Here is a 12,636-nt window from a genome sequence, read left to right on the forward strand (position 1 = left end):
ATACATGATTGACAATTAAAAGAAAAGAAAAAATAATAGATTATAATTCATCTTTGAGTATGTTTAATTTTTCTTAGCCCATTGATGTTAGCCTGTTATTTTTTTTAATCCTCACCTGAGGATATGTTTATTGATTTGAGAGAGAGAGAGAGAATAAAGAAGAGACAGAGAGAGCCAGAGAGAGAAACATCAATCAGTTGCCTCCCATACACACCCCTTCCAGGGATCGAACCCACAACCTAGTTATATGCCCTGACCTGGAATCAAACTCACAACTGGATGATGCTCCAACCAACTGAGCCACACAGCCAGGGCAGCCTGCTATCTTTATATTCTATAGTAAATCATACTAACCTACCCTCTCTCCTGCTTCACATTATTTGAAAATCATACATATCTGAGTTCAGGTGCCTAGCACCCAGGGAGTCAGAAACAGAAGAGTCCCACATTGGATGCTGCCCTTGCATATACTGACCTCCTCCTGTCAGTCCTATCCATCAGTAACAATGTCACCAGAGAATGAGAGATTAGATAGTAGACTGTGTGTGTGTTTTGTTTTGTTTGTTTTTTTCCATTTTACTCATAGCAACTAAAAGTGCAATAGATCTTATTCAACTTCCAGTGGTGGTTGTTAAAGATATTAGGGCCATGACTTAGGAACCTTTCTATCCAAGGAAGCTAAAGAATGTGCAGAGATGACATACAGCCTGAGAGGAAAGGGTGTGGTGGGGAGAAGAATAGGTATTTTAAAGACATTAGTCACACAGACTTGCTGAGGATCCCTTGTCTCCTGACTGGCAACTACTCCAATGAGCGGGAATCAGTTCTCACATTTAAAGTGGGAAATGACTATACAGAGGGATAAAATGGTTATTTATTTCCAGACACTGCCAGCTTCCACGTTGTTCTCCTGCTGTGTCATAGTCACAGACCTACACAATGACAGGAAAAATAATTTTCAATCTTCCTGTTCAAGGAATAATTTTATTGATCTGCACTTTATCTTTTGTTTTTCTTGTGACTCAGCAGGTCAGAACAGCCTCAGTTCCAAGATGTCTATGGGATTTAAATGTCTTACAAGTTAATAGAAAGTGAAGACATTTATTTTATTTCAGCACCAAGGAGAGTGCTCTGTTATATTTCAATGGGTTTTAGGCATTCAAAACTGCGTATTATTCATGAGGCTAGAAAGAAATTTTGAAATGTGGTTTGATGAGAAGTTGCTAAGAACTCATTTCACACTTGAGAAAAAATTTACTTATTCCTATAAAATAAAAGAGTGCCAGGTTTCATACATGTTCATGATTTTGATAATGTGCTATGCCATTCTTTTACTTCCAATGCAATGGAATTAGCAGATCTTTGCCTACTGTCAGATTTCAAAACTAGTATCTGAATGGATCCAGACTAAAGGAGATTCAGTAAAGTCACAGAATTGTTACACTAACAGCCATTTGAAACTCCATGAGAACGAATCCTGATGTCTTTCTCACTGCTGTATCCGTAGAGCTTGGTACGTGGTAAGTGCTCAGTGAGTATTTATGTGAGTGGGTGAGAACAAATGAATTAATGAATTGCATTAGTTAAGTGACTAGGGGTGAATTCATGAATGCCTCACTTGTAATGAAAAGTCACTTTTTGCAGGTGGTCCTGGAGATCCTCATATACCACACTGTTGAACCAGAAATTTGCACACAACTGCCCTTGGCCTAGAGAGATGGAGTCTCTGGATCTCAAAAAAAAAAAAAAAGCTCCAGACCATGCCTTTTATCTTTACTCTGACTTCAGTGGAAAGGGTTCTCCTTAGAGACATGGCTAGGTCACTCAGGTTTCAACCCCTGTAATCTTACATTTGCAGGCCAGCATGGCACCTACCCACCTGTGGCTCCTCCGATGCTCAGAGCAACCAATCAACCTGGTTCTGCCCTGCTACCAGATGGACAGGACGCAGGCACAGGAGGCTAACTCTCATCCTCTTCCACAAAGTCCCCAGGTAGATTATAACTACTTGTCCCTATTCCCAAGCAGCCCAGACAGCCCCTTTTGTCTATGCCAAGAGTAGAAAACATCAGGCCTTGCTCTGCTGAGGGATCCTCAAGAGTCCAGAGACATCTGAGTCCAGCTGTGCTGGAGGCAAATGACAAGGGTGAAGTTCTGCTCTGAGTGGCCATCACAGAGGACATGGGGTCACCCTGGGAAACTAGAATCCAGGACCAAAGGCAAAGAGAAAAGATGAACAAGTAAAAACAGTGTCCAAACAGCTGTTTCCAACAGTCAGAATGTTGGAAGACTTCTCAGGCCTCTGAATCCCTTTCCCTTGTTTATGACTATTTGTGCAAAGAAACACGTGTGAATGAAGCCAAGCCTCCTGGCTCCCAGGTAGGCACAACCCAGTTCTTAGCTCCTACCTAGGAGCCTTCTGGGCTAAGGCTCCACTCTACTTGGACTGTACTACCAGGCCCCCAAAACGGGGGGGAGCTGCAGAGGAAGGACTGATTTCCACTTCAAATTGCATTCTGGTACTTTGTACTCCAGCACCATTGGCCAATCAATATTTAATGCTCAGAGATTCTGACTCTGCGCGAGTCATGTCAGGGGACCTTGGGAGCCAATCTGCTTGAGCTTCTGGGTGATAATTATTCATGGGCTCCTGCCTCTTGCTCTTTCTCTCGCTCGGTCCCACGCTGCAGACTCAGTGCCTTATTCAGTCTTCTCTCGCGCTCTCGCTGCTGTCGCTGGACCCCTCGCCTTCGCCACCGCTCAGCATCTGCACATCCTTACAATGGCTAAAACAGCGATGGGTAAGGTAGCGCGCCTGGCTCTCCCTGAGCTTGACCTGGAGCCCACCCTAACCTTCTCTCTTAGAACTTTGAAGGCATTCGGAAATATTTTATAGACATTACGGGTAACACAGAAACCAGGAAGGGCGGTGGGGCTCTGGGGGTTTGGGCAGGGCCAAGAGGAAGGGGGGGGGGGTCTTGGAAATCTAAAGCTAAGAATTTCTTTTTAAAAGTAGAAGCAGGTAAGTTGCCTTCCCATGGGTAGGGAATCATTATGATGCAGTATTTAAAATTAAGGTTCAGTCACGGGGGGAGGGGGCTACCGTTAACATTTGCCTTAAATGGGGTTAAGGGAAATTTTGGGAAGTGCTTTGTAATGTCCTTTATCTCTTATTTAGTTTTGTTGTTGTTGTTGTTGTTGTTTAAGAAAATGAGGGAGAGAAAAGGGGTGGGAGGAAAGAAAAATGTAAAGTCAAAGCGGTCCCATCTAGGCTGTTTGAAAGATGGGTGGAGACCAGGGGTGGATGGAGAACAGAATGGGCCGATTTATGGTATTGTCTCACAGGCTGGAGTACCCGCTAGTCCTGGGGTGGGGTGCGGGGGGGGGGGGGGGGGGCACCACGCTCCTTTGTTTTAGGGGAAGGGAGGGGAAGGAGGGAGTAAGTCGGGAGGCACGGAAGGGAGGGCGGAGGGCGAGGGTGGGCAGCTGCAGGGAGGGGGGGACACGTGGTGGGGAGGTGTGGAAGGACCGCAGTTTCCCGGGCGCTGGGGTGGGGTTTCTTTGTGTGAAGAGGCTGGGTCCCTGAGGGAGGCACCTGCAGGCTGGGCGCACAATGCGGGCGGCCCCACCCTGTGCAGAACCTCACAGGCGCCCCACCCCCCAGCCCAGTGCAGCGTCTCCAGCCGAAAGGGGACGCGGTGGGGGAGCTCCAGCAGGACCCCATGGAGCCCAGCTCCGGGAAACACTGCGCCACACCCGCAAGGGCACTCCTGACTCCCAGCCTTCGCTTGGGAGTGCAACCAGAGCATCGCCGCCCCCCTTCCCCACCCTGGCCTCATTGTTCTGTTTTACAGAGAGAGAAAGTGGGTTAACATTTTTCTTTTCAAAACCAGGATGCAAAGGGTGATTAGGCATAGACACAGATAAAGGCTTCTTTAAACTCCTTTGATCATTTTGAGGGAATGCTTCTGGAACCTAGAGACTGTGTGTGTGTGTGTGTGTGTGTGTGTGTGTGTGTGTGTAATCCAAATACAAAAGAGGCCAAGGTCTTAAATTGAGCCACGTGAAATATCCGTTTTGTAGGTCAGACAGAGCCAAATATTGGCAAATTTCATAAGCTCAGCCTAGATCAAAGAGGCTGCCAATGGAGTCAGAGCCCGAAGGAGATTCGGCATCCAGGGCCTCCATCTCCAGCTTGCCTTGTTCCGCAAGTGCCCCCTAGTTCCGGGACTTGGTGGCCCCGGGAGGGGCAGAGGTCTCTGGCTGGACACTGCGCTCCCCAGGGACCTGGTGTGGTGAGGCACTAGGAGAAGCACCTGGGGGTACCCCGGACAGCTCAGCCCTTGCCCCACCCTCCGCCAGGAGCTGGGAAGACCTTGGACTCGGAGTTTGGGCTGGGAAAGGAGGCTGGATGAGAAGGGGGTTGGGGGGACGGCTGGGGCTCCTTTTCCAGCCCTGCAACCTGGAACCTCCCTGCCCCCTCCATGTGCTCAGTCACCCAGCGTGGCTCTGCGGAAAGGTTGTCTGAAGCCCAGCGCGCGGCCACACAATGGCGTGGCCCCACCCCAATGGGTGGCAGACCTCAGAGGTGACCCCTGCCAGGGGTGGGGGTGGGGGGTGGTTCTCGCCTCGATTCCCACAGTCAGTTCCCACAGCTCGTAGAGCTAAGGACTGTTTTCTGCAGCCCAAGCCCACACCCCACCGTGCACACTCCGTTCTCCTGGATGCCCCGGATGGGGACCACTTGAGCAGTTTCCCTAGGAGGGACCCTCGAAGCCGGGTGCGGCTTGGCTCCACCCCTCGCAGCTGGGGCTGGACCCAACAACAGCAGGGTGGGGGCGCAAGTGGCGGAGCTGGCGCCTGGAGCCAGGCAGCCCTGCAGAGCCCCTAACGTGCCCTGCCCTCCCGGCCGAGCTGGGCGCTGGCCCCCGTGGGTGCATCCTGGGAGACTGGTTTCTGCGCAGTGTCCTGAGCTACCCCTGCTTCCCACAATCCGAGGTTCACCAGAAAGTCCTGGAAGGTTCTGAGAATGGGAGATGAGGCAATCTGGCTCTGAGCTCTGCTCCAGCACCCTAGCACCCAGAGGGTGGGAATGCGGCTACAAACTCATCATCAGTGTTGTTATTATATCAAATCATCCGATTTGTTCAAAAGGTTTGAATGATTGCCTTTGATTAAGTATTAACCCTTGCCGTGTCTTTCTCCTACTCCTCCTTCGCCTCCGCCAAAAACAGGAATTCTGTGTCCATTTGTTTAGGTTACGTTATAAAGCAAACGTATTTTCATGTTTTCTGGAGATGATGTGTATGCATGTGAGTCGGATATATATGTGCAGGTGCTTGCTAAGGGCAGGGCTTGTGTGCTCAAGATTGCTGAAAAATTCTCTGCAGAGAACTATGGCTGCAACGGGTGGAGATGCACACATGTAATTGAGATCTTTGAATTGTCACTATGTATAAGGTTATATTTACAAATACATAAATATAGGTTGGACACAAAATTTTAACTTTTTTCCCAAAAACTGTTCTTCCCATTGCTGATTCTTAATACGGTCTCAATTCTACACAGAAACATGGCTCATGAAATGGTAGCCAACATGCCATTAATAAAAACCCCACCCCAAATACCACACAGGCAAGTTGCATCTGCAAATCATGGAGAGTCACTACCTCAGTGATGTTAAAATAATGGATTTTGAAATCATTCCAGTTGCAAAGCATAATCAATTAATCACCAGGGTGGGTGCTTTTTCTTGATTCATTAAACAATTATTGTATTCGGCATGATTGCACTAGGTGCGTAGTATATTCCCCATATCGTCTCTAATGAAGTGGTCACCTTCTAAATGGATGGATAAATAACAGAAGTGAGTAGGTCAGGGTTTGGTCAAGATTTCAGGATAAAGTGAGAGAAATAGCACTAGCTTATCAACTAATCATACAGAAATATACAGGGGTGGACAAAAGTAGGTATACAGTTGTGAGTACACAAAACAGAGTTTATTATTTTATTATTATTTATTTATTTATTTATTATTGTATTAAGTTTATACAAAGCAAACTGTAAGCTTACTTTTGCATATATATGCAAAATAAAGCTGAGCCTGCAGCAAGCATTATGTGACCCCTTTCAGCCCAATGCAGATCACTTTACTCCTGCGATGGTATAAATTAATACACTGGTGGTGTTTACCTATGCATATATGCATGTTAAAATGATCTCAAAGAAAGTACAGTATATTTTAAAATAATACATTAAACGACTGATTTGTAATATTGAAATCAGAATTTTGTTAGCTAAAATTCACAAAGGTTTTGTGATGTGATTTACAGATTTGTAGTGAATTATTCTAGTCTAAGGGGGAGGAGAGTATTTTAATTGTTAGAGAAATTGCTTCTGCCCTTAGTCATTAACACTTTTAGCAGGGTTTTATCTGTTGCATTAAAAATACTTTTACTTACTTTGGGGTTTTTCCCTATTATTAATGGATAGGTTGTGGAAGAAGCATTCGATCATTTGGCCCAATATGTTTTCATTCTCAGTGACGGAAATGCTGCCGAGTTCCAGAAAGCCGACTCACACGATCCAATGTTTTTCCTCCCTGTAATTTAGGATCAAAATAGTTCCTTAATTCTGTGACTATTTAGTAGTTGCTATCAATCATAATTTTAAGTTAAGTCCGTATAATTAAAAAGTGCATGGAAGATGAATCAATTACAGATTTAATTGGGGATATTTTCTCATTGATAAATCCAGACCATCTTCAGAAAAAAATCTCTGATTTATCAGTCACCATTTTTCATCCGATGGAATGAGACTGACTATGTGCCCCATTCCCCCCCTGTAGCTGGTTCCTCACCTAAGACAGCTGCAGCTGGCCTCCCAGCAGGTGGCTCCTGCTCTGGGCGTGGCGACCCCAAGTTGCTGCTAGCTAACTCCATCTAACACCAATTTCCCCTTTGGTTTTGCAAAAACACACTTTATTCTGTGGTTACAGTATGTATGGTTTTATATAAAAAATGCAAGAAATTTGCCAGACAGGGGGGAAATACCAAATTGACCAGTGACCCACATGTTTCCAGTACCAAAGCTGGTTCCCTCTCCTGATTCTCTCAATTGGAAACCTTGGAGTCTGCATTAACTTTTCCCCCCACTAGAGGGCAATCAAGTTCTCTAAAGAGGAAGATTAATTTAAACCCACTTTCAAACACCAGTTTTTCATGAAATTTTGTTGTTTTATTGGCTTATTCAATTCCTTATGCAATACTTTAGTGCTATGCTTTACCCTAGTGGATAAAAAAAGGTTGTGAACCTGATTAATTATGTATTCTCATACAATTTTACTCTCTAGTTGTATTACATTTTTACTGTAATATCATTGATGTTAATTGGGGGGCTAGTGGATAAATAGAAAATGGTCCATAGTAATAGAAAAATTACTTAGGAACAGACTATATTCATGTTTAAATAAAGGAATAAATTAAACAAAAACATTGTTTATTTATTCATTTATTTAAAATGTGCTCAATGTTGGGGACATTCCTGAATGTCAGTGGCCACCTTCAAGAGCTTGTGGGCTCCTAGGTAAAATAGATACAATGTGCTACTGAGGAATGGTACCAAAAACAAACATAACTAATTTATAGGGTCATCAAAAGTGGGGTTTTCTTTATGTTTGCATTGGTAGAGAAATTTTTCTCTTATATTTCATTATTGCATTAATTATTATATTAAGTATAATCCATGTGCAAGGTTTTTAATGGTTTCACGTGACTGTGTTCTTCAAACTTTAGTGTGCATATGAATCACCTGTGATGTTCATTAAAATGTGAATTCTGATAGGAGGTCTGGTTCAGCCAGACATCCTGCATATTCCTAACGAGCTCCCAGAGCTGACTCTAACCACCGAACAGGTCAGTTTCAGAAATACACAATTTGCGATACACATGTCCCTTTCATATTTTCAAGTCCATGGCCAACTTTACAAAATATTTCACTTCCAAACTTATATGCTTAGGAATTTGATTCCTCTGAAGTTATATTTGTGCCATCACTCTCTTAATTGGATTTGAATATGTATATTCCTGTTGCAGCAAAAGATCTTCAGGAGAAATGTTGAAAATGAGCATTTGGCTGTGTGTGTGTGTGTGTGTGTGTGTGTGTGTGTTCACGTCTAAGAAAAATGAATGTGGCTTGTGGCACAGTTGAGAAGTATTGATAAATCAATGTCCAGTATCACTAGCTTACTAATATTTACAAAACAATGAATTCAACTCAGAAGGGTTTAGTTGTGTAGGAGTCTGACACCCCATTTGCCACACAGTTAATTCTCTGCCAATCCTCCACATACTGAAGCAATTAAAAAAGAGAGTGAACTGCATTAAAACAGCCTCTCAATGTGTCCCACACTTCCTATTCACCCAATTTCTCTAACAGAATTTTTTCCTGGACATCTCATGAGGAAATTCATGATTGAGTATGGCTGCAGAGCTGAAAATAGATTTATCTGTGTGCTTTCTGCTTACTCAAGTAGGTAAAGGACCTCCCTTTGTTTTCTTAACACTTTCTGAGAAAGTCAACCCAGAAGGGAAATATGGTCTCGAGAACTATCAGCAAAGATATCACATGTCAGTCCCTCCGTGCAGTGGGTGGCTGCCCATGCAGACATTACCACACTTCTGGAAATGTTATCCTGCAAAAACAATGCTACACATGAAATAGTGTCTCAAATTAGAAATGCAGTGTTTTCTAAATAGGGTACTAAAAAGGTCCCAAGTAAAACTGGCCACAAAATTGGGAGGAGATACTGTTATTCAACATGAAGTTTCATTAAACATTATCAATTCCTCTGTTATTGTTGTTAACTGTTCATTTCGGGGTCTCTCAAAAGCTAGGAAATTTTCAATTTTGCAACTTTTGGTACATTAAAGAAAAAAGAAAGCATGCTAAGACAGCATCACAAAGTCATGTGCATTTCAGACTATAATGCTGGCAGTCTGCAGTGGCTGTGTGTCTCCCTCATTTGGAGATAACAAAAATCCAATCCTGACAACCTTCAAAGCTTAGCCAAAACATTTATTGGCTGGTCCTTTAGTTGACAATTTTACTGTGACATCACTTTCTCTTAATCATTTTTCTGGCATAGACAAAGATTTCAAAATGTCTATAAGAAGTGACTTTTATTTATTTATTTAACCTTTGTATAACTTGCCAGGCACTAAACACTTCACACAATTAGCTATGTTAACTGCCCAAGTCTCCTAAAAAGTAGCTATTATTACAGGTGGGGAAACTGAGACACAGAGAGGTAAAGTGACTTTCCCAAGGTCACACAGTTCATCAGATCCAGAATTTGGGCCCAGGCCACTGGCTCCAGATTCTCTTTAACCAGTACCAGACACTTTCGTACCTGCTCCCTATTGGGTGTTCCCATCAGGAAGATCAAACCTATGATGCCAACATTTAGATGAATAGACCTGAAATGGTCTAACCCTTTCTAAGTACTGACTCACCTGGAAGAGGAGTAACTTCACATTGATGACTAGTTTTTTTTGTTTTGTTTTGTTTTTAATCATCCTCACTCGAGGACATTTTTCCATTCTTTGTTCAGATAGAGTGGGAGGGAGAGAGAGGAACAGAGAGAGAGAGAAACATCGAGTGGTCGCCACCCGCACAACCAACCAGGGCCGGGGACAAACTGCAACCAAGGTACATACCCTTAGCGGGAACCAAACCCGGGTCTCTCTGGACCGCAGGCCGATGCTCTAACCGCTGAGCCAAACCGGCCAGGGCTGATGACTAGTTTTAATAGCTAACCTGGGACTTATTCAAAGAGTTGCCATGATTTGGGTTTTGGGGGAAGAGAGCTGAGAGTCTTGGGGGTTGTAACGTATGGAGCACAGGGCTCTCTGAAAGGGGAGCCAAAGGCAGCAGGGACTTCCGACGTGGACACACTCTGATGACAAGACTCAGGGGAAAATATTGACTTAATTTAATCAGTGTCACCATGGTTAACGCATTTCAAAATAGATCCTTGACTCCTCCCATAAACTCTAGCTATTCAATTCTAATCCTTTGTCTAATGAAATAAATCAGAACTAAAAGAAATATGCACCCGAGGCATCCCCATTCACTCTCATCATTCTATATCACTTCAGGACTCTCCACCCTACCACCTCCAAGGCATCCGGTGGGATCCGCCGGAAGGCGGTGACACCCTGAGACATTCTTAATTACCTTTGAATAAAGGAGTCATGCCTGGCATTTGTCAAGGAGACATTTAAAGCAGCGAAACCTGTGTTTATATAATCCATTTTTATTAGCTGTGATTAAAGATAACATTTTGTGTACATTTGTTCTCACAAAACACTTTTATGTGAATGTAAAGGTTAATGAATGCACCTCAGCAATCACTTTGCAAGTCATCTGGAAAGACAGCTTCTCCAGGAATCACACTTAAGAAGCCACACCTTATACACTCAAACCACAGCAACAAATTGAAGAATTTCCTCATTAGTAATGTTGCAGACCTCCAGGTTAAAATATGTAACACTTAAAGAACTATGAGATTCCAAAAATGTGTTTGTGATCAGAATAGGTAAGGACAGTTCTTATATAACACATTAAGAAGAATGGTGCCCGAGAATGATTTATTTTTTTAACCGAAATCATTACAAAAGCACTACCGTAAGAATGCTTATTTGGCATCTACTCTTCCTGGGCAGCTGCGCTTTGATGTCAGAGTCTGTTCAGCGTCATTGCGACAAGGACTTAGTACAACAGTGGTCTTCAGTAATACGAATCTGTCTGTCTTTTAGTTGGATGTCTTTAGAGCAGGATTCAAAGAAATGGATGCAATGTAGCTAAACCTAGTCCCACAAATACCTGTACGAGAGAGCATTTTAAAGTTTCAATTTTAGCCTTCTACTCCGTCTCTTGGAAGGTTTTTTTCCTACAAAATGCAGCCATATAGTTTAATTTCACTCAACAGAACTACTCATTGTACACCTAAATAGTGATCTTTCAGTCCGGGCTTCCCGGTGGATAGAGACCAATCTCCCATGGTAAAGCTCAAGTTACAATATATTGGCCATTGCAAAGCTGAGGCCAGAGGATCTCATGAAAACGTCACTGTGATCACTTCGAGGCTCTAAGGGGAAGGGCACCAACCTCTCAGGCTGTGGACGGGGACAGAGTGACTATCACCTCGCTGGGGGCCCTGCTACAGAACATAACTGTCTTTCTTGCTGCCTAGAGCTTTTAATCCCCACACTGACATCTACAGCTGTTATTTAAGTCCTAGCTTTGTCTCACAAGTGCCTGTTAGCATCCTTCTCTCTATCATTGTTCAAAAACACAAAAAATTGCAGGTCAATTCTAGTCTTATGATGCACAGAGTACATGAGCTAAGATTCCAGTCACTTTCAAAATCTTTTCATTCAACTTCAGGGCAACTCTTTCCTTTTATAATTAAAAAAAAAAAAAAAAGAGTAGACAAACAGATGATTGGAAGATGTTCAAAAGGATTTAAGAGGTAGCATGATCTACCTACACTGGACCTTGTAGTCTGTAGAAAATAATCACCCATTTCATCCTTCTTAATCTTTATATAATGCCTATGAGACAGGCACAGTATACATGTTACTGTGTCTTAAAATGAAACAAACATGAAAGTGATTCCTATCTGTCAAGCACCATATAAATGCAAGGGGTTGCATTTTTCATTGTCAGTTAGATGGAATAGCTGGATGTTTTATTCATGAAAACGCCAATGCACATGCATTCACAATGAGTAACAGGCAGCAAGGAGCATCGTCGGAAACTGAGTGGTTTTGCTTTTGAAAAATATTTCCTAAGTAATAAAAATTGAAATGAAAGTTGAATGACTTGCCCAGATAAGAGCATCATATTTTGAAGGGCTTGTGCTCAGCTCCAAAAGGTTCTTCTTTAAAATCCTTTCATGTTAATGAGCACTGGCTGCGAAGAAGCAACTTTCTCCCAACCCAACGTTCTCTAAGGGAAGGTGGCCCAACATGGCAGTGGCCAAGCAGAGAGTCGCTGGGCAAAGCAGGGTACCTCCGCAAGCAAACATGGGAAATGTGAGAGGGTTGACAAGCCAGAGGTAAAACAGCACACAGTTTTCTTCTGGCTCCACATCACCTGGACCTTCTCTGCCCGCTGAGTGCCCACCACCCCCAGCAGCTACACGAGCCCATCCTAGCAAAGCCATCCAGGACCACATAGTCAAGTGTGCTGGACATTTGGTTTAAAGCTGCCCCCAGAAGTTAAAAGCAGAAAGGGAAAGCTCTGTATATAAGAAAAGCAACTTGTCATGGAGCTCAAAAGAATGCAAAATTTCATGAAAATTAAAAGCAGTACTATTAAGTTCTGCAAAAAAATGGGCAGGTCAGGAAACGTTTCTGTTCTGTGTAAGGGAAAGCACCCTGCTTCCCTATTCACTAGCTGATGGTCCTTGAGCACATTATGATGTATAGACCACAGTTTTATCAGTTATGAAAGGGGGCAATAGTACCATCTAAATCACAGGGTGCTTAAGAGGATTAAGTAAACAACTGAACTTTAAGCACTTTGTAATAAAAATATCAATCCCCTTTCCAGACCCTCTAGATCAGCGGT

At 43.4% G+C, this 12,636-nt stretch overlaps 1 protein-coding gene across 1 annotated transcript in view; it reads left to right on the plus strand.

Annotated features, from left to right (window-relative positions):
* Positions 1–2,674: 2,674 nt before the first annotated feature.
* Positions 2,675–12,636, plus strand: part of STMN2 (stathmin 2) — a 37,347-nt gene continuing 27,385 nt past the window's right edge. Inside the window, exon 1 of the mRNA XM_036264051.1 lies at positions 2,675–2,801. Coding sequence (XP_036119944.1) covers positions 2,783–2,801 — 19 coding nt within the window. The 5' untranslated portion in view covers positions 2,675–2,782. The remainder of the gene's footprint in view (positions 2,802–12,636) is intronic.

The sequence above is a fragment of the Molossus molossus genome, unplaced genomic scaffold, assembly GCF_014108415.1.
Source record: "Molossus molossus isolate mMolMol1 unplaced genomic scaffold, mMolMol1.p scaffold_m16_p_16, whole genome shotgun sequence".
Lineage (NCBI taxonomy): Eukaryota > Metazoa > Chordata > Mammalia > Chiroptera > Molossidae > Molossus > Molossus molossus.